This window comes from Cornus florida, unplaced genomic scaffold (assembly GCF_030987335.1).
Source record: "Cornus florida cultivar Cherokee Brave unplaced genomic scaffold, ASM3098733v1 CherokeeBrave_3.0.0_Hap2_Chr02, whole genome shotgun sequence".
In the NCBI taxonomy this organism is placed as follows: Eukaryota; Viridiplantae; Streptophyta; class Magnoliopsida; order Cornales; family Cornaceae; genus Cornus; species Cornus florida.
The window spans coordinates 5229976-5253492 of record NW_026775572.1 but is presented as its reverse complement, the minus strand read 5'-3'; the positions used below and the strand labels follow the sequence as shown (position 1 = coordinate 5253492).

General features: G+C 34.3%; 1 protein-coding gene across 4 annotated transcripts; it reads right to left on the bottom strand.

Annotated features, from left to right (window-relative positions):
- Positions 1-8471: 8471 nt before the first annotated feature.
- LOC132293265 (uncharacterized) lies at positions 8472-23261 on the bottom strand. 4 transcript variants are annotated; one of them, XR_009477807.1, is made up of 4 exons: positions 22608-23107; positions 22337-22474; positions 19679-19781; positions 8472-8730 (listed from the first exon to the last, which is right to left on the bottom strand). XR_009477807.1 is itself a non-coding variant. In XM_059790664.1 (4 exons), the coding sequence occupies exon 4, from the start codon at positions 14671-14673 to the stop codon at positions 13708-13710; it is 966 nt and encodes a 321-aa protein (XP_059646647.1). In that variant the 5' UTR covers positions 14674-18878; positions 19679-19781; positions 22337-22474; positions 22608-23261; the 3' UTR covers positions 11584-13707. The 4 variants fall into 4 exon arrangements, 3 of the variants coding, with proteins under 3 accessions (XP_059646647.1, XP_059646648.1, XP_059646646.1); XM_059790664.1 differs by lacking the exon at positions 8472-8730 and adding an exon at positions 11584-18878 and having other exon boundaries at positions 22608-23261; XM_059790665.1 differs by lacking the exon at positions 8472-8730 and adding an exon at positions 11584-18869 and having other exon boundaries at positions 22608-23260.
- Positions 23262-23517: the final 256 nt, after the last annotated feature.

Genomic DNA, 23517 nt, shown 5'->3' with positions numbered 1-23517 from the left:
TTTTGAGCTAAACCGTCCCTAGTATGTCACCGTCCCATACCGGTGCATACAATCCTCCATATCCATGTAAATTACAAAACATAATAATAAGCTAGTAATTTACAATCCAAACCATTATCCATATCATTGCAAAAAAGTATTTAAAATTTCAGCAATATAAATCCCAGCATTAATTCATGTAATTGCACTAGAGAATTTGATATTCCAACAATTAACATCCAGAGCATGCATAGTTCAAACTTTAAACATAAAATGATCTATCATGCATCCAATATAAGATTTATAATCTTATTATAATCCATTAAGCAATTTGGTTCTTTCCATCCATTATCAGTATGCTAAGTTGTATGCTTTTATACTGATTTATCCTTTAAATAATTTATAAAAATTTATTTACATATCCGTATTGTCAAATTTCCTAAGCATAAGAAGTGTATTATGCATTTTAAAACCACCCAAAGTCCATTTAACCCATTTAGATTACTTAAAATAGGTTCCAAAACAATTCTGGGCAATTAAATCTAAGTTCTAGGTCGCGGCCCAACTTAGTCGGCTTAATTGCCAACTAAGCAGGTAAGTTCCTAACTTAGTCGGCTCAGTCTCCAACTGAGCCGGCTAAGTTGCCAACTTAGTCGGCTCAGTCTCCAACTGATCGGCTAAGTTGGTGCTGATGCCGTCTTCTTCGTCCGTTCAGCCTCTATAAACCTTAAAATTCCATTGCTAAGGCCTTTAAACTTCAACTTACGTCTCATACGTCCATACTAAATTATTTTAAGTGTTTTAACATGCAAAAATTCAACTTAAACAATAGTTCATGCATAAAGATCACAAAACTAAAGAAAACACGAACAGGTATTGTAATACCCCTAATTTCAAAAGGATAGTCCTGGTATTTAATTTATGTTTTAATTGACTTTTTACTTATTTGACTTACTTGACTTATTTAATTGTTTAGTTTAGTTATTTTTATTTATTAATTTGATTTAATTGTTTAATTATGAGTTTTAATTTAGTTAATTGTTTCTTGTGTATTTTATTGGGTTGTGTTTTTAGTTATATGTGTTTTTTTAATTAGATTAGTTTGGTCATTCTAATGTGTAAATTAGTTTATTTAAATGTTATATTTAGATTAAATTATGTAAGTGGATCAAATTGTCACAGTTACTGTATTAAATTAGATTAATAACTGGTCTAATTTTTTTTAAACAAGAAGGTTTCCCTAAGAGGTTACGCGTATGTAGCCGAGTATTTTATAGGCTAGATTGCTATATGGGCCGATTGACGAGAGTTAAACAGGGATTAGGGTTTAGGATTTTTACGCCTATATATACAATAGTTATAATCTACATTAAGGGTTGGAAAAACCCTACTCACGTAGCATAGATACAGAGAGTTACAGAGTGAGGCTTTGAGAGAACAGATTAAGTTTGTGAGGTTTCCAACCGAGGCTTCAAGATTTGGCTTAGGAAAAGGGAAGAACAAAAGTAATAGGAGGCTAGACAGTGTTGCAGTGGTTGCCGGAAGTTAGGACAACGGCGACAAGTTTTGAGTCTAAAACTACAGGCAAGTTCTTTTCTTTCTTCTTCCCTTTGCCTGTGTTCTGTGCACCTAGATAGCCTTTAGGGGATTAATTGGACAATAATTGAACCATGTATAATTGTTGTATGATATATTTGATTTCCTATTGTCGATGAAATTAATCTGAAATTGTTCTGTCATATATGGTTTTGTATGTCTTTGTTTCTGCATAAAAACGTCCATCGGTTTTAAATCTTTTGTTGAACCTTCTACACTAAACCAAGAACTTAATCATCATTAGATGTAAATTAAAACTTGTAAGCTCAAAGTAGAGGAAGAACAGGAAGGTACAAGTAGCCGGAGATTGAGGGGATAAGCTGAAACGGAGCAACAGGAGGCCGGAAGCTCTCAAAGAGGGGTGAGAGCCGGCTCCTTAGATGTGGGAGCCGACTCCCACACAAGTAGAGCCAGCTCCAAGGACCTTGGAGCCAGCTCCAAGCATTCTAGAGCCTGCTCCCACAATTTGGAGTAGGCTCTTTCTCAAATACACTTTCTGAATTTTTTTTTTTTTTACGAGTAATATGAAACAGTAGGAGTTGGGGACTGTTTGGACTATGTCTGGGACTTCACAGAATGTTTAAAAAGGTAGTCTTAGGTTTTAATAAGACCTTTAATTGATGAAAGTTTAATTCTAGACAACGGAAAAACAGCATAAAATTATTGGGTTGTCTATACTGTGAACGGAGGAATGATGGATTAAATTGTTGAATTAAATTTTAGCAATGTATTAGGAGACTGGATGGTTATAAAACCTGTTTTAAATGCATTATAAGGTCCCTTATTTATTCCTTGTGATCTATACATGCTTTGGGATGCTAATTGTCGAAATAGTAAATCTTTTCTACAATTAAGTGGATTACGGTTGAATTTTAATTGCTAGATTGTTAATCTTCTTACGGCAATTATTTGGATATTAATTTTGGATTATAAATTACTAAATTGTTATATATGTGATGTAATTTATAAGGATATGGAGGATGGTATGCACCGATATGGGACAGTGACATACTAGGAACGGTTTAGCTCAAAACGCCTAAACCTAACCTAACGGATTAAAGGAATGGATTTATAAATATTGAATCCTAATTTTGGTTAAGACATATCAACTGCAACTAAGTTGAGTGACTTCCTGGATTAATGGACGGTAGTTAAGTCACATCAACTGAATAAGTTGAGTGACTAACTAGTGGGTTTGTTGTATGTCAGTTTATTAATTATTTGAACTACATACCCTGGATTTGGACAGACTTTATATATATGTTTATGGTACCACGAGCTGAGCTTGAGTCTCAAACTCGTTGGTTAGGGTGCGTATATGCAGTGGATACGTAGCTGGTTATAATAGGTTGAGGTGTACCCTGTTAGGTCTAGGTACTCATACCCACCTTTGGGTGCGTATTTGCATGTTGCCTTCTATTCAGGTTGAGACCCCTATTATAGACTAGTGAATGTCCCTTAGTGTGGATATATTTATACGTATGGACTATATAGATATTGTGAGGTGTCTACGATGTAGTTGCGTATCGGGTCCCTGTATGGATTGCAGTTAGATTAGAACTTGCTCGTGGGTCTGACCCACTCCTTCATTATTCTTTTCAGGTACAAGACGGTTCCAGCCTTAGAGCTTGATCGTGCTTGTCGAGGACAGTCTTACCTTCATCAGATTACGTAGGATTTCTCTCGATGTTTCTAGCATTATCTATTTTCAGTTTCAGTTTCAATTGAACTTTTGGTTATGGGTCCACCAGTGGATTCCCAAGTTGTAACCTTGAAGTTTTGGAGGATTGGAGTTTTATTTTTTTTCAGTTATGCATGGAGGGTTTTATAATTAATGTTTCTTTCAGTTTTATTCCATCTTTATTATTTTATTTTGTCATCTGTGTTCGCTTTAAAATACTTTAATTGTTGGATATTCCCTCGGGTTTGGGCCTGGGCCTGATCAACCCGTGTCTCGGATCCGAGGGGTATTACAGATATGTATAACTCTGCAACCCTCTATTTTATTTTGATTAAGCATGCATAATTAATTTGTTTTAGCATTAATTAAACTCCTGGAGTCTAGCTAGGCATGCACAGAACACGAATTAAAGGGAAAGAGCAAGAACAGAAACTTGCCTTCGAGACTTTGGTTTTAAATCTCTAACTGTCGTCTCTGAATTTCCAACTTTGTTCCACGCCTCTGTTACTCTTGGCTAACCCAGAAGCAACCCCGTTCCTTCCTCCTTGAACTTCTCTGTAAGCTCTCAAGTTTTCACTATCTGTTTTCTCAAAATCTCACAACTCTTTGTATCTCTCTACTACGTGAAAATGATTAACAAAACCCTTGGCAGACATACACTTATGTATTTATAGGTTTTATTTGAAACCCTAAATTAAATCATAAACCAACTACAAGTCGGCTCAACGTGAAACCTAAAAGAAAACTAAACCCTAATACTAATATACATGGAAACCAAAACACGGACCACAGTTAAATTAAAAACTATATATTTAAATAGCCACATAAGCACATAATTAAACCAGTACTAACTAAACAAATGTCAGTTAAATAAAATTAAAAAAATAAAAATAAAAATAAACAAATAACTCACATAACTCCGTTAAATTAACAAATAAACAATTAAACAAATACAAATGCAATTTAAACAATTTATTAAATACAAATAAACAATTAAATAAATATAAATGCAATTTAAACAATTTATAAAATACCAGGACTATCCTTTTGAAATTAGGGGTATTACATAACTCCCTCACTTGTTTACTGTCGAGGTTAGTCCCATTGTCCAAAACTGTGATACCCCCTAATTTCGGAACACGGGTTGATCAAGTCCGCGCACAAAATCAAGGAATATCAAAACAATTTTAGTATTTAACAAGCACAGAATATAAAGATGAATAATAAAGAATAAATAAACCGCTGAAGAAAACTAATAAATAAATATTACTTAATGATTCTCCAACAATTACAACTCGAAAATCCCATAACTCAAGGACCCCTTAAAACATTATCCAATAATCCAATACTATTTAAAAGTACACAAGATGAATAGATGAATGACAGTCTCCCAGCTGCGGATCCTCAACCTCGAGACTGGAACCTCTAATAACCTGAAAAATAAATCGTGGGTTAAACCCTACGAGCAAGTTCACTCTACCAGGCCTCTGAAAACTAATAAGCAGATCATCTCTAATCAAACCAAACCTAATAAAGTTTTAACTTTAATAAAGCACGATATACATGTCTATATATAATTATATATACTATACTAATCATATCCGTTAATAGGTTTATTAAATTTCCATACCTATTAAATAATTATTAAAATAATATTCATACCTAGACCAATCTACCATTTCATTTAAAAAAAAAAACTCCTTTGACCTTAATCCCATCCTAGTCAGTTGTTTAATCATTTATATAATAAATTATAATAAAAGGCATATTATAATTAATCCCAAAACCCGATGATGATTTTAACTAAATCACATATCCAAAATCTCAGCATTGACAAATCATCCATGTCTCCACCAATATTATTTTATTAATATAAAATAATACACTAACCAGTAAGTACTAGATTATTCTAATTTAAGAATATATAATCCTAATCCAGTCTATACATATAATAACCATAGATGATATTTTAATCGTCTAACACATAACAATTTAATTACGCTTTGGCAAATTAACCATGCCATTATAAATATTTTCATTGATATATTGGCAACTCAACCATGCCTCCTTAAATATATTTATTTATACATTGGCAAATTAACCATACCTCCACAAGTATATTTATTTACATATTTGGCAAATCAACCATGCCATTATAAATATATTTATTTATATATTGGCAACTCAACCATGCCTCATTTAAGTATATATATTTATACTTTTAAATTAACAATTCAACCATGCTTTCTGTGTATGTATTTTATTCATACAAATACTTAGGCAAAATACTTACGCCTATGGCAACTCATCCATACCTACAATTCAACTATGTATCAACTTTAAATTTAAAAATAAATTAATTCACACATAACCATTTAATGCATATTATATGCATAAGATTAATTTAATAACCAGCCTAATATAAATAAGAATAATAATTTAATTATCTTAAATGATATATACATATAGCCATATATTATATAATATATGTATATGTATAATACCTTCAATAATAATCCTTGATTATTTAAAATCATATATACATATACATTAATGAATATATATATATACATATAATTCCTTCCATCCTACACATAAATTAATTAAATCATATATACACATATATAATTAAGTATATATATAACTCATTCCATCACCAAACTATTAATTAATGACATTTACGTAAATTAAACGTCACTAAATATCGTCACAAATGTTTTCCCATAAATACTCCATATCAATTTAAATAGTTTTCCGACACCGTCTCACTAAAACGTAATTATCTTCTAGTAGGATGGGAAACTGATAATGAAATTAGTACCATTGGAAAGAGGACGAAAAATCCTTGAATTTGAGCTCAAGAATGACCCAATTTCGATTTAAGATGACTAAATTATGACCATTTTAATTTTATGTCACAAACAGGCAACATAATTGGATGAACTCAAACACTACTGTGAGCGCACCCACACCGGATTAGCTCACTTGAGCTCACACAAATACACCCACACCAGATTAGCTCACTTGAGCTCACATGTATGCACCCGCACCAGATTATCTCCCTTTCATCAATCAAATCAACCGCTGGATTCCACATGTGCATTAACATATCATGTACCGCAATGCACTGAATCAATCCATTAATATTTAAGTAATCTAATGGTCTAGATCAGTGTGCGCACCATTATTCCATGTATCGCGCCACACTGAATTGCTTCCCTATTGAGGCGCTGTTCCACTAACAGTGTATATATGTATAAACAATATACATATATATATTTCCAATAAATATATAAAAATAAATTCTAATAAATTACCAAAAATACCAGAAAAATATCAGAAAATTCCAGAAAATTTAACAAAAATTTCAGAAATTTTAGAAACACTAATTAACCCCTCTTGGGTCCAAATCCAGCCTATCTGTTGATGTAAACAAAATATACAACACATATATACAATAATAGAAATCTAAAATTCCAAAAAAAAAAAATATAATAATTCATATTTTAAATATTCCGTTCTAACCATCATTTAATCAATAAATTTAACCTTAGATTTTGATACTCAAGGTGAAATCCTTATGAGTTCTAAGAGGAAAGTTAGAGAAGAACTCGCCTGAAGGTTTCAAAACGAAACCGAAACTTCAAGCTTTGATTGCCTCTTCCAAATCCAATGTCCTCTTTCTCTAAGCCGGCCTCCTCTTTGTCGGCCTTCTCCTTTTCTCTCTCTCTCTTATTTTTTTAACGTGTAAACTTTTAACCCTAAAGTCTTATGCGTATATTTATACACATTAGAATCCAAATCCTATTCCTACTAGGACTTTCAAATAAAATAATAATTCTTAAATAATATATATCTATAAACACATATTATATTACAAATATATATATATACCTTCCATAATTAATCCATAGGTTAATTAAATCATATAGACCTATATATATCCATAAATATATATCTATATATATATATTTTCATAACAATTATTAATTAATTATATTTATATAAAATTATATAGATTTATAATTAATACAAAAATGATCATTTAAATAATTAAATAATCATAGGCCTTTATTAATTAACCCAATAAGGCTTCATACAAGCCCAATACCACATCTTTTGGTCCAACTTCCCTTAATCCCAAATTCAATTAATTTAAATAAATCAAATAATTAAATAGACACTTAAATAATAAAAACTAAAAACTAATTACACTAAGCACATAAACAAAATAATAAATTACAATCAAGTTATACCATACCAATAAAATTAACACGCCAATAACTCAATCAATAATTAAGCACACAGACAACAATCATCATATCAATAATTCACGAAATATAAATAAAATAAAACAATTAATCTAAGCACTCAATAAAACAAATCAATTAAAAATTAAAATAAACGCAATTAATTCAAATTAAATCAAATACATCATTTAAAAATAAAATAAAAGTAATTAATTCCAATTAATAAATCATTTAAAATATCGGGGTATTACAATAACAATCAATCTTGGTACGCGAAATCGACAAATGATACTACTCCAAATGAAGTGTCTTAGTTGAGTCTGGGTCACACTAGGATATGGTTCTGCCACCATCCATTTGGTAAAATAATTTATTGCAAGCAAAACGTATTTGTTCTGTGATCTCGCGGTCGGTAAAGGGCCAACCACATCCATCCCCCATTGCGCGAAAGGCCATGGTTTGGCCATTACATGTAAGTCTTTAGGTGGTTCGTGGATCAATGGTCTGAACTTTTAGCACTTATCGCATCTTCTAGAGAATTCTTCTACATCTCACGACATGTTCGGCCAAAAATATCCTTGTGTCATCACTTTGTGCGTTAGAGATCTTCCTCCTAAATGATTGCCACACACACCCTCGTGGATGGTTCGCAAGATCTACCTAGCTTCTGTGGGGGTAACACATTTCAAATACGAACCCGAGAAAGACCTTCTATAAAACTGGTTATGTATAATGGCATACTTCACAGCATTTAATCTGATTTTCCTTGCCTCATCTCTTCATTCGGGCAAAACACCATCTCGTATGAAGGTTATGATTGGATTAATCCAACTCGGCTCATATAGTATAACATTCACTGTGATACCCTTCGGATCCGAGACATGGGTTGATCAGGCCCAGGCCCAAACCCGAGGGATATCAACCAATTAATATTTTATAATGAACACAGAATACAAACCGAAATAAGAAATGAAGTTTAAGCTGATAGAAACTAAAATAAAATCCTCAAATAATAAAAATTCAATAATCTAGCTCAAAAACCTCCAAGGTTACAACTTGGGAATCCAACTAGTGAACCCCGAAATAAAACTCCAACTGAAACTAAAAAACTGAAAGTATAGATATTCCAAAACTAAATCATGAAGTGAAATCCTACATCGTCGGTAGAATGAATGAGAGTCCCTGCTTAGCACTATCAAGCTTGAGACTGGATCCGTCTGTTACCTGAAAAGAATAATAAAGAAGTGGGTCAGGCCCACATGCAAGTCCTATTCCAACTGTAATCCATACAGTGCCCGATACGCAGATACACCCTAGATACCCTCAACATAACTACGTAATCTATAAATATACATATATATCCATACTAAGGACATTCACTGGACTATAGTAGAGGTCTCAACCTGGATAGAAAGCAACATGCGAAAACGCACCCAAAGGTGGGCATGAGTACCTAGACCTAACAGGGTACACCTACCTACTAAATCTAGCTACGCATCCATTGCATATACGCACCCTAACCAACGACTCTGAGACTCACGCTCATATCGTGGTATCATAATCATATATCTAAAGTCCATCCGAAACCATAGTATGTCATTCACTTATTCAATGAGGAGACATACAAAATACCGTCCAGATAAGCACTCAACTTATTCAGTTGAAGTGACTTAACCACAACCAATTAATCCAAGGAGTCATTCAACCTGGTCAGTTGATTCAACTCAACACATTAATGGATTCCATATTTTACAATCCATACTTTCCATCCGGTAGGTTAGGTCTTAGCGTTTTGAGCTAAACTGTCCCCAATATGCCACCGTCCCATACCGGTGCATACAATCCTCCATATCCATGCAAATTACAATATATAAATCATAACTGAGTAATTTACAGTCCCAACTAGTATCCAAATAATTTCATAAATGGTTTTGTTATACTAGCAATTGAAAATCAACAGTAATCTCTGTAATAGTAGAAAAGTTTACTGTTTCAACGATTTAGATCCCAAAGCATGTACAGATTAAAAAATAAAGATATAGAGGATCCTATCATGCATTTTAGTAGGTTTTTGTAACCATCCTACATCCCACTACATTGCCAAAATTTAGTAAGGCAATTAATCCATCGTTCCTCCGTTAACCGTATAGAAAATTAGTAATTTTTATACCATTTGTCCTATTGATTAAACATAAGCTTTTAGCCCTTTAAAGGTCTTAATAATACCTAGGACTAACTTTTTAGTCATACAGTGAAGTCCCAAACTCAGTCCAAACAGTCCCCAATTCCTACAGTCTCAAAATTTATCAAAAAAACAAGTTCTGAAACTATACGTGAGAAAGAGCCTTCTCCAGATTTTGGAGTAGGCTCTAAATACACCTGGAGCCGCCTCCTAGGAGGGTAGAGCCGGCTCTACCTCTCTTAGAGCCGGCTCTTTGATGGGGGAGGCGGCTCTTTGTATTCCAGAGCCGCCTCTCTCCTTTCGAGCCTCCTTCAACCTCTGTTGCTCTTACAACTTTCTGCAGTGTTTTCGGCCATTCACAACCTGTCTAGTTGGTTTTAAACTGATCCTAAGAGTTCCATCTAAGTCCAGTATCATTCCCAAGATGTGTTTATAATAGTTAAATACAAAAACAGAGGCTACAGATTCATCAGATTTTTCATGCTTCAAGAAACAAATAAATCACAAACACGCACAAACTGTAACTGAATAAATTTTCACACATACAGAACATTGATATACCATCAAATATATATAAGAAACTCAGTTAATTCTTAATTAAATCCTCGAGGCCACCAAGGTGCACAGAACACAAGCAAAGGGAAAAAGAAGGAAAAGAACTTGCATTTGAGTTTCAGACTTGAAACTCTAAATTCTCAGCTTCTGTGGTGATATGTTTGTGTCCTAAACTGCAAGTCTGCTTCCCCAGTAACTTGGTTCAACCCAGAGACACCTCCTATCTTCCTTTGTTCTCCCTATGTAACTCACAGTTCCTGTGTCTTTCACAGAACTCAATTCACGTCTACGAGTTAACTATTATGAATCCCAAAAACCCTAAGCTTACCGCACATAATATATTTATAAGCTTAACTCTGAACCCTAATCATTGTAACCTTAAAGCCAGAGCCCACCTCGGCCCATAAACCAACCTAGGATATATACCTACGTCGGCCACCCATGTGAATTGCAAACCTAAATTCACGTTGAGAACAGAAAAACTAAATTCCCTAAAATTTAAATTTCCATTAAATCAAATTGATTAAATAATTAAATAAACACAATTAAATAATAAAAAATTAAATAAACAATTACCAAAAACAATTTAAGTAACATAACTGTAATACCCCTAATTTTAAAAGGATAGTCTCGGTATTTATTTATTTGTTTTAATTGTATTTTTTAATTATTTAATTAATTATTTGACTAATTGTTTATATGTTTAATTGAATTAGGTATTACTTGATTATTTGATTATGTGTCTATGTATTATTTGTATTTGTCTATGTGTTCATTGTTTAATTAGATTATGTGCTTAAATGGTGTTTTGATTAATTGTAAATTAAATGTTTTCTTTTCTTTTATTATTTTATTTTATTTTTCTTTTATGGTTATGGTTAGTAGTAATGGGCCAACCAATTGGGTCCCATGTACTACTTGGATAGGAGGTTGGATGTGTATGGATTATTACCCATGGATAATGTATGTATATATATAGATATATATTATATACATATATAAAAAGGAAAATAATTTATAAATTATTTTTATGGTAACTTGGGTAGTAATATTTAATCTGATGTATATGTTTTATATTTAAATAATAAAAATATACATAGATTTGACACGTGTTATGTTTTAAGTTACTTTATAATATTATGGTAACTTAAGTATTATTGAATAATCCATTAATAAATAATGGAATGTGTATAATTTATTTATTTAATAAACATATACATAAATTATATACGTAACATATTTTACTTACCTTTTTAATATATATATAAAAGAGAAAGTAATTTATTAATTACTTTTATAGTAATTTGGGTAGTAATATTTAATCTGATGTATATGTTTATTTAAATAATAAAAATATACATAGATTTGATACGTGTTATGTTTTAAGTTACTTTATAATATTATGGTAACTTAAATATTATTGGATAATCCATTAATAAATAAAGGAATGTGTATAATTTTTTATTTAATAAACATATACATAAATTATATGCGTAACATATTTTGCTTACCTTTTTAATATTTTTATTTTCATTTTTTTTTTAGTTGACTTGGATTGAGAAAAGGGTTAGGGTTATTTTATTTAGCCTATAAATATATAGCTATAGGTTGTAAAAGGGGGTTAGAAATATTCACGTGATATATACTGGAGAGATAGTGTTAGAGAGGGAAGGAAGAAAAGGAAGGAATGAGGAGAAAAACCTTATTGAGAAAAGATCAAGGAAGAAGAAGTTTAACTTTTGATCCGAAAGTTTAAGGCAATTTCTTCTTCTATCTCTTTCCCTTTGATTCGTGTTTCTGTACATGCCTAGGAAATTCCAGAATTTATTAAACACATAAAATTAAATAATTATGCATGTTTAATTGGGTTAGAACATAGGTTATACGAAATTGGTTCATATCTGTTCTTGTGTTATGAATTGATAAAATGCATAATTTTAATTTGATTTCTTATGTGAATTTTTACATGTTTAAATTATGTATTTTTCATATCTGTGGAATGATGGAACGTAGAAACATGCCTAGGATTCCTGAACATTAAATAGGGACTAGATTTGGGTTTTAATAAATTTAAATAGACTCAATCATAATGATGCTTGCTATTTGAATGTTTTAAACAAACCAATGAATTTAATCTTTTAAAATATTTTAGCAATTGAGATTAAATGTGTAGGATGAATTGGATATAGAGAATCCTTATTTAATGGTATAATAAAATATCATCATGTATAAGATTCAGTTTGTGTAGGACATATGATATAGGAAGTTTAAAGAAATAATAAGTCATTCCTATTATGTGATAACTTGATATCATATTTATCATAGTTATTTATGGAATGTTTGATGTATTTCCTTAATTGTTACATCAACTGTTGGATTGTGTGGTTTAATGCACCGGTATGGGACGGTGGCATTCTAGGGATGGATTAACTTATCAGTTAAGTCCTACCTATTTTATATAAGGGAATGGATTAACTAAAATGTTAAGTCCTACTTATATTTAAGTCAGGTCAGCTGAACAAGTTGAATAACTTATGGAGGATTAATTTATTATATAAGGGAATAGATTAACTAAAATGTTAAGTCCTACTTATATTCAAGTCAGGTCAACTGAACAAGTTGAATGACTTATAAATGATTAATTTATACTGGATAGGATGGTTACTAGATTTTATATATATAAGTATGGTGCCATGATATGAGTTTGAGTCTTAGGATCAATGGTTAGGGCGCGTATATAGCCAGGGATGTGTAGCTAGATATAGTGTAGTTGTGTACCCTGGTAGGTCTAGGTACTCATGCCCACTATATGTGCGTTTTGTATGTTGCCTACTATTCATGTTGAGACAACCCTATAGTCTAGTGAGGTTCCTTTAGTGTGTATATATATATATACGGACTACTAGTTACTGTTGGATTGACTAGGATGTATACGTGTATCGGATCTCTGCTTGGACTGTAGTAGAGTAGAACTTGTTTGTGGGCTTGACCACCATTATTTTTCAGGTGTTCGTCACGAGTAGAGGTTGTTCGTGCTAAGCGGGGATCAGTCTACTTCATTCTTCCGATGCTACATAGGAGTTCCTTTATGATTCAGTTTCCTGTTTTAGATTACTGTCATTTGTTTAGTTTGGATTTTCTAGGGGTCCACACAGTATGGATTCCCAAGTTGTATTTTGGAGGATCAGTTGTATCAGAAGAGTTTATTAATTAATGGAAATATATTATGAGGTTTATTATTAGATTATCATTTTAGTTTCTTGTAAGTATTTTATTTATTCTTCTTTATTCTTTTGTACTCTGTGTTCGTTTATTATCAATTTGTTTTGATATCCTCGGGTATTCGGGCGTGGGCCTGGCCAACCCGCATTCAAAAATTCGGGGGTATCACAATAACTAATTAAACAAATAAACCTTAATTAAATAAAACTATTATGCAAATAAGCAAATATTATGCAAATAAACTATAAATTAAATTCCAGGAATAGCCTTTTTAAAATTAGGGGTATTACATTCACTTGCCAAGGACCTGAGCCAGATGGTTCCTCGAAGATAGATGGCTGACATAACACATCAACTGGAATCACCCTAGCCAGTGTTTCTCTAGAACTTAATGCACTGCAAGCCAATCGATCGGCATCCTCGTTATGTTCTCTCGGCAATTGGATGAACTCGATTTGATCAAAGTTACTTGCCTCACGCACAACGGCAGACCAATATGCCTCCATTGTTTCATCCTCGGCTCTGTATTTCCCAGTTACCTGTCGAACGATCAGCTGCGAATCACTAAAAGCAACTAGACTTTTGACCTTTAGCTCTTTGGCCAACTTTAGTCTAGCTAGTAATGCTTCATATTTTACCTCATTGTTGGTTGCTCTGAACTCAAGTCTGATCGTTTGACTCAGCATGGTGCCTTCTAGCGTCTGCAATTTGATCCCAATTCTTGCCCTCATTTGATTTGAAGAGCCATCAACAAAAAGCTTCCACGAATGACCTCCATGATTTTCCTCTGGGTCTCCTATGTCACACTCTAGCAAGAAATCAGCCACCGCTTGTCCTTTGATGGCCGTTCTGGGTTCGTATGTTATGTCAAATGAGCTCAACTCTATGGCCCACTTTGTCATTCTTCCCGACAGATTTGACTTATGCAGGATCACCCTTATAGGAAAAGTGGTCAGAACAACGATAGGATGGGATTCAAAATAATGCCTGAGATTCCTTTTTGCATTTACCAATAACAGGATCACTCGTTCAACCTTTGAGTACCTTCTTTCCAGCTCGGCCATTATTTTGCTAACGTAAAACACTAGGAACTGCTTATCATCTTCACAATGCACCAGAACAGCACTTGTTGCAACGCTGGACACACCAAGGTACATAAAAAGCTTTTCACCTAGTTCAGGGGCAAATAGGACTGGAGGGTTCCGCATATATTCTTTCAAGCTGGTCAGTGCCTGTCATTGCTCATCCCCCCAGGCCTGCCTTCCATGGACTCTTATTGTGTCGAAAAAAAGGTTTACAGTGATCTGACAGCTTAGAAATAAATCAACTCAATGCGGCTATTCGTCCGGTGAGTGCTTGCACCTCTTTAACCATTCTTGGTTCTGCATTTTTTATCAGAGCTTCTGCTTGGGCTAGGCTAACTTTAATTCCTCTGTTGTTGACCACGTATCCTAGGAACTGCCCGGAACCCACGCCAAACGAGCACTTGGTTGGATTAAGCTTCATACCATACCTCCTCAACACCCCGAACACATCTTGCAAATGTTCCAGATGATTGTCTTTCTTCTTACTCTTGACCACCATGTCATCAATATAGGCCTTTACAGCCTTCCCCATTTGCTTTTTGAAAATATTGCTGACCAGCCTTTGATAAGTAGCTCCAGCATTCTTTAGTCCGAACAGCATAACTTTGTAGCAATAGATTCCTCGTTCGGTGACAAAAGAAATTTTATCTTCATCGTTCGGGTCCATAGGGATTTGGTTGTAGCCTGAGTAAGCATCCAGGAAGGTTAATCGTTCGTACCCAGTAGTAGCATCCACCATTTGATTAATCTTTGGCAACGGGAAGCTATCCTTAAGGCATGCTTTGTTCAAATTGGTGAAGTCAATACAGACTCTCCATTTCCCATTCTTCTTCTGTACGACAACTACATTTGAGAGCCAAACCGGGTACTAAACTTCTCTGATGAATCTTGCATCTAGCAATCGGTCAACCTCATAAGTTATGATTTGATTGCGTTCTGGGGCGAACCTCCTCTACTTCTGTCTTACAGGCTTAGCGTTCGGGTTTACATTGAGGGAATAACAAAACACAGAGGGACTGATTCCTGGCATATCTGAATGGCTCCAAGCAAACACATCTGCGTTCTGAGACAGGAAATCAATTAACTGTTGTTTCTCCCCCTCTGCAAGCCCTGACCCTACCCTTGTTGCTCTGTCTAGCTTATGAGGATCTATTTGTACATCAATGAGGGGCTCTTCGGTAAAAACCAAAGTCTCATCCTCTCCCCCAATCGCTTTGGAGGAAGGTCATGTAATTGCTATCTTGGATTGTCAAATCGGGCTGAAGCTTTTCCCTTACCAACAGTTTTCATTGTCACGAAGTAGCATTCCTTGGCTACGACCTGATCCCCATGGATATCAATCACCTTGCTCCCATCCTGGCTCAGACATCTTATCACCTGGTGCAGAGTTGATGGAACACCCTGGACCCTGTGAATCTTTCATCTTCCCATCAAGAGATTGTAAGACGGATGGATCTCAACGACCACAAAGCTCTTTGTCAAAACTCTTTCAGTAGCTTGTACTGGCAATTCTACCATAACAATGGGCTCTACCCATTTCCCATCGAACCCCAATAGTGGATTTCCGGTGGGCTTGAGTTTTTCTAGCTTGATCTCGAACCTGTCAAACGTTATTCTTAGCATGACGTTCGCATTGCTCCCTGGATCAATCAGAACTCTTCGCACCAAGCACTTTATTACTATCAAACTGACAACCAGGGGATCTTCATGGGGGATCTGTACATGCAGCAGGTCTGTTCTGGCGAACTTTATTTAAACTGATGTGCTTTGCTGGTGCAGAGCATTTACGTTGCCTATCCTTCTTTTCATCTGCGCTTGTCGGAGGCGCATTCAAAGTAGTTCTTCTGACTCCTCGGTCGACTCAGGTCAGCCGTGAATTGCATTTATTATTCGAACAGGCTAAGCGTTATGGTAGGTCGGCTATTGATTTCTCTTCACTTGCTCTACCGATCGGTTCTACTCCATTGCCAGCCCTTGAACATATCCTGCAAACTCTCCCCTTACTATCAACATCTCCACTTGCCTCTTTAAGTTCCTGCATTCGTTAGTTTGATGACCAAAATCACTATGGAAAGCACAATATTTAGTCTGATCTCTCTATTCGAGAGGTTGTCTAATTGTTAGGGGAGAACGAAACTTATCTTTGTTCTCCTGATATAACCTTGCCAGAGTGACCTTGAGTGGAGTAACCGACTCCTCCTCTTTAAGCCTCTTCTCTGCTATCCAGGAGGTCTGACGCTTTGGTGGAGCTTGTTTTTGTTGGATCTTGGTTTTGGACTTCTCCTCCATAGAGATTATTAACGTCTTCCTTGCATTAGCTACTTCTTCCTCTTCCAAATGCACGAAACCATCAGCTCTCTTATTTAGCTCATCCATGGTCTTCGGTATATTCACCACCAGACTTGTGTGGAACGGTGTCCCTCAGTTCATTGCTAGTTTGAATGCTTGAACCACCGTGGATGGATGACATTCTATTACCATGCTCTTGACGAGGTTGAACCTGGTGAGGAAAGCTTGGAGGCGTTCCTCTTTGTGCTTCTTCATCGTAAACAGACTTGAGATATCTTTAGCTGGGCGCTTGTTCCCATAATACTGGCTTATGAACTTGTCACACGGGTCCTGGAAGCTAACGATTGAGCCTTTTGCCAAATTCTTGAACCAATTGAACGCTGGTCCGGTCAAACTTGTAGGAAAGTACTTGCACATTAGATGATCATTCTCCGTGTTCAAAGCCATTTTCAACTGAATGTGATAAACGTGATCGATCGGATCACTCATTCCATCAAACAAAATGAAAGCTGGTATGGAAAACTTTCTCGAATTTGGAGCATTCAAGATCTCGTCAGTAAACAGTGAATCAACCGTTCGTGCTGAGGAACGGAGGGCCTCATTCTCCCTCGGAAACCTTGGGAGAATCCTCTGATCTGTAGATCTTCCATCTGAACCTCTGTAGTCATACGTAGCCATTGAAGGCCGGTAGGGCGGATCGAATGATCTTTCCTCCGTGAGTTATCTCTGCCACGGTGACGTAGCCTTATAGTGACCAAACTCCATGGCTTCTTCTTGCCTCAACCTTTCTTGATATGGATCGAATGCCATGGCTCCCTCTCGCCTGATCTGCTCGTAATTCTGCAGTCTCTCTTCTCAAGGCTTCAATCATGCTCATCAATTCATCAAGCTTCGTCTACTGGCCATTCTCTTATGGATTAGAACTCTCACCTCCTATCATCGTCCCTGATCAGAGCAGAGTCATCAACCGTAAATTCCCGACCGAATCTGAACTATGCTAATGCGAATGCATTAGATCTGGCCTCAAACTAGCTGAATTCCGATCTCTTTCCACCGAATGTGATCTACAATCTATTAATTATATTCTTATCGTGAACTCGTCAAATCTAACCTCAGTAAACAGATCGCACTACAAGAAAATAGGTCTTTAGTGACAGTCAAATCCGTCACTAAAAGCCCTTAAACCGTCACTAAAAATCAAAATCGTCCGTCACTAGTTAGAGCGTCGCAAAAGATCTTTAGTGACGGTAAAAAATTACCGTCACCAAAAAAATGGGTCTTTAGTGACGGTTGTTACCGTCCCAAATAATCCCGTCACTAAAAGTTATTAGGGACGGAATGTACCGTCACTAATAAGTTATATATTAGGGACAGTTTTTAGACTGTCACTAATACGTAAACTTTTCGTGACAGTATTTACCATCCCTAATAACCTTTTTTTTTTTAATTTTTTTTATCACAATTGTGACAACTAAAAACCGTCCCTATTACCCCCTTTTTTTTTCTTCTTTTTTTTTCATCAATGTTTGTATGTTTTTATTTTATTTTTTTCTTTCTCAAATTCTTTATTAAAAAAAACTCAAACTCTTAACTGGAAATAACTGCATAATAACCCACAAAATATTATACCACATGCACCATAGATAAATATCAAAAGCTAGACATGTAGAATATAAAAATAAACTTTAAACCTCTTCCAACAAGTTCAAAAATCAGAGCATCATTTTAAACTAAATGTAAAGACATCCAAATACAGCCCAACATAATCTGTAGTTCAAAGACAAATGGACTAGATATCAGCTAGTCATAAGAAAGCCTCAAAATTATGTGGTGGCAGTTGTTAAAGGTGAGAGTCTGGTGGTGATGGATGCTGATACCCACTTTGTAAGATGAGGATGCACATTGACGGCTTGGAATCACGAATCCATGTTCGAACCCGCGGGGATATCCTTTCCTGATACCTAGTTGGTTTTGCACTATCTCAACATCATTTTTCTCACTGGACTGGTACCATCAGAATTTTGAAAAATCTGGGAAGACTTATCCATCATTTCATCATGCAATTGACATATAAGTCTTAGAAATGAGAATTGAGATACAAGATAAATATATATCACAAACATTGTTTTAAATGAGTTATAGATTTTTTACCTTCATGTGAGACGATATATATCACATAGATTGGGTATCAGGGACTAGTTTATCAAATCAAGTGGAGAACAAGATTTTAAAGAAGCATTTATTGGAGCTAATTTATAAGGGGTAAAAAGAGAGAGTAACGCTGTTTTTTCATCAACCAGCTAGCCTTGTGTTGCGCACATATAACTTGTTCAATTTTAATATGCAGACATTTAATTATAGTTAAAAAGTTTTGAGATTAATTGCATGCATGCAATTTAAAATATGAGGAATAATTAAAGTCCATGTGACAATTAATTTTGAAGATCACAATTTCTAATCGTAATGCCTTAGTTTTCTTTAATTTAAACTCCAAAACATATAATTCCCTGGAAGAAAATATTTTTCTTTAGAAATATTATTTGCCTTTAGCTAGCCTGAAACTCTTTTACAAATGATCAAAAATCTGTCATGAGAAATTTAAGAAGAAGAAAAATATGTCAAGTGAATTTATGAGCTTCTAAATAAAAAGAGTTATGCTCTAAAATTGGTGTAGTAATAAAGATCCTTGCAACTAAAGTGTAGTAACTTATAAGGTAAATAGCATGGTGAAAACAACATAAACAGGTACATGGATTACCAAATTTCACTTCATTATGCTATAACTGATCAGCCCAAGAAAGAAACAAAAGCATAAAAAAGCTTCAAAATTTTCTCTCACCTGCTTGTTTTTCACCCTTTTGCCCAGATATTTTCTTTCCCAATATTAGTAATTTCTACATTCACCGAGTCTGTTAATGAGTTTGAAATCCAGAACCATTTATCTGCAAAAAAGAGTCAGAAAAAATCATCTGTGAGAGTTCATTAATATATCTTTATACCAATCACTTAACACAGCCAGATAATAATGATATACGAAGATTTGCCTTCAATAGGAATCAATGCTCACGCAGCATCATCAAGACTCTCTCTCTCCATACATACATACATACATAATACATACATATATATATATATATACACACACACACACACTTATAAACAAACAAATTTGGTGGATTACATGGTCTGGCATGTTAATATTTTGCATCATGCTACTTGGTCCAAGGTTTCCTTTCTGTACTTGAACCAAAGTTTGCAGGATAATAAACTGAATTGGGTTATTCCAAATAGATGTTTCATGTGAATAAATATTGAGATCATGGATTATATTGTCCTCCATTGTTTATTTTTTAAAGAGGATGAGGATGTTTGTTTTATGCCAATCTAGTATCTGTTTGGTTTTCTACAAGAAACATTTTTTTACCTTTCTAGAGGATGCTAAATCAATTATAGTTATAGATGTAAAAAAGTCATCTAGATATAGGACTCTCTCTCTCTCTCTAATGTTCTGTGTACATGTATTAGAAGAATGGAATAAAAGTATCTACAAGGAAGAGGTTTGTGTGTTTTTTCAGTTAAATATTTTCTTAAATATATTAACAATAGTAGGGGACCATATTAAACAAACTTATTAGATGTTCTTTGTCTAGATTCTTATTAACCAATATATGTTCTGCGTAAGTTTATTGTCCTATATTTTTTTTCAAGGAAAAGAAAAAATTAAAATTAAAATTAAAAAATTAAATTAAAAATAAAAACTACTTTTGATAGTAAAAAAATCTAGAATGCATAACAGAAACTGAATTGTTAAACAATCTAGTATGGATCCCCTGCTAGCACCTATGTCTTGTCAAGCACAGGATTCCACAGCTTTGGAATAATCCAGATAACAAGAAATAAATAAACTAATCATGAACTACTGTGGCCAAAATTGAAATGAATCTACATATAAGGAATGCTTTGATCTAGGATGCAATACTTGAGCACAGAAGAACACAAATACGTGTTTGCACCCAGAAACCTGGAGATGACAAGACCACAAATATCATTCGAGACAAACTCAGAAATAATGATTTAGTCAACCCTTACTGCTTGAATGATTATTAAACATAAACCATGTAAAGAACTCCTATATGTCTAGTTAAAGGAATCCCTGATTGTGTCAAAACTCCAAGCTAATTGCATGATAATTAAAGACAACCTTAAAATGAATTGCATGCAACAGGTAATTAACACAAAAAGTGTTAGAATAACATTTTGAAAATACACTAGTGCATAAAAGTTACTATAAAGACATCCAAGGGTTGAGGATATGCTGCGTAAAGTTTGGATCAAACCCTTAAGGCACTATACAAATTAAAAAATAGTGAAAATACGTCATTCCACTTGCAAATGAATTCCCGCAAGGCTGTCAGTAAAATATTGATACCTAATGGCTGTGACGAATAATAGCTTCCATCAAATTCCTCTAAACTAAATCCATTACAACATGATTTAAATGCATCCCTATCAAATTCTTGTAATCCTTCTCCATTTCCACCTAACATAAAATAATTAATCTCTTTGCTGTCTAAAATCAATGCTTTCATTTTATGAAAGTACTCCAAAATTTTGTCCCACCAACAAAAGCAATCTAGAAAGTGAAATAAAAAAATGGAAAAACAATATAAATGTATGTCCGTGTATGTGTGTGTATAACTTTAGGGGGGAAACAATATATATATATATATATATATATACACACACATTACACTCAGAAAGGGGATAATATAGAGATAACTCTATTCTATTTTCAATCCACTGAAGAACAACAAGAACTCTATTATATCAATCCTATTCATTATGTGGGCACTTCCTTAGAGAGGATCAGTTTGTGCAAGAATTGAGAAAATTATTTTGGGACTACTGCCAACTTTAAAACTCAAATGTTAAGTGGCATAATTTTATTCAAATACATGTCCAATAATGCACCGAAAGACCAAATGCCTGCACAAAAATCACTCAACAAAAACCTCATATTCTAATAACTTGGGGCAGGGTGCTGATTTCCCCTAGTCCTTTATTTCCATTGAGAGCCCATTTACTTACCAGTTCAGGGTCAACAATTAAGCAATTCCAAGATAATTAATTTTGACAATGAAGATTCACTGTCAAAATTTTCAGTACTAAGGACATCAGAGTACTTCAACAAGCCTCATTGATGTTTGTTATCAATCTAATAAGAACAATAGCCAAAGTAACATTAGTAGTATATACAAACATATTTTGCTCTATACTGTGTTTTCTTAGCAGCCAAACAGAGTGATTACGGGTTTATTGAAGAGTGCTAACCATATAACAAGCAGATATAAAACTCAAGGAGCTTAAGCATCACTATAAGAATACTTCTACACATAAATATATATATATATATATATATATATATATATATAACTACATATATGGCTATACATATGAATTATACACAAACATATCATATATTAAGGGATAATGATACCAGCGGTGACGAATCATCCATTGTATTGCATGTGTTTGTGAGCCCTGCCACGGGGCTTCTTCTTCTTGTCCTACTTGGCCACTTTCAGCGTTTGCCCTCTCACCTTTCCGGCACGAGCCAGTAATCCATGAACCTTTCCTGCATAAATACTCGCCCCAAACCGATTAATCAACCGAATCAAACACACATGATAAAGAATTAGAAGTGCAAAATTGGAAACCCTAGATTTAATTGTACCGAGAGATCCAAGTATAGAAGGTGTCGAGCTTACCCATGGTTGATTGTTGCTTTTCTGAGTTTCGACGGCTACTGGTGTACTGTCTTCGATTGCTTGCTTTAGGCAAGAGCGCGACGACCAGAAAAGATTTGGTAATCGAAGAGATTAAGCTACTGATTTCCCTTGGCAATTCAGATGACAAGCTCTCAATTCAAATGGCAAGTTCTCTCTACACTTTCTCACTTCGATTGTTGGGGCTTTTGGCAAATTTGAAACCTTAAGAACATGTATTTGTGTTATTAAATCTAAATAAACCAGCGGAAGATATAAAAAATAAATAAACAAATAAACAAACAAAGAAATGAAATAATAGATAGATAAGATCGAAGAAGTCAATCCAAGATGAGATTAAAGAAGGACTGATTATTGCATTGAAGATCTATGTCAAACCATGATGGGTTCTCTGAAGAACGAATCGAACGTGGGGTTATCTGTGGAACCAAGCCCTAGCACTTGAAAACTCTCTGAAGAACATAAAATGGATAAAGAATAATAAAAGTGTTTGGATTTGTACGAAACGTATATTAAACGACGTAGTTTAATATACCCATCTAATGTTTGGTCAAAAAATAAAAAAAATTAAAAATTAAAAAATCATTGTGTGCTTGTGTGTATGGTCCTGATGCCGCCACGTGCATTTTCTCACCCAACCAAAACACAACAAAATTTTCTAGCGCCTAAATTTTGCCGCCAGAAAATTTCGACCGCCAATTATTAGGGATATGGTGACGGTCAACAGGGATCTGGTGACAAATCAAATTTACCGTCCCTAAAGGCTAGGTACTAGTGACGGTAACATGTCCCTAATAATAGGACCTTTAGTGACAGTAATATGTGACTGTCCCTAATAATAGGACCTTTAGTGACAGTTTTTTAGTGCGTCACTAAAAGACTGTCCCTAATA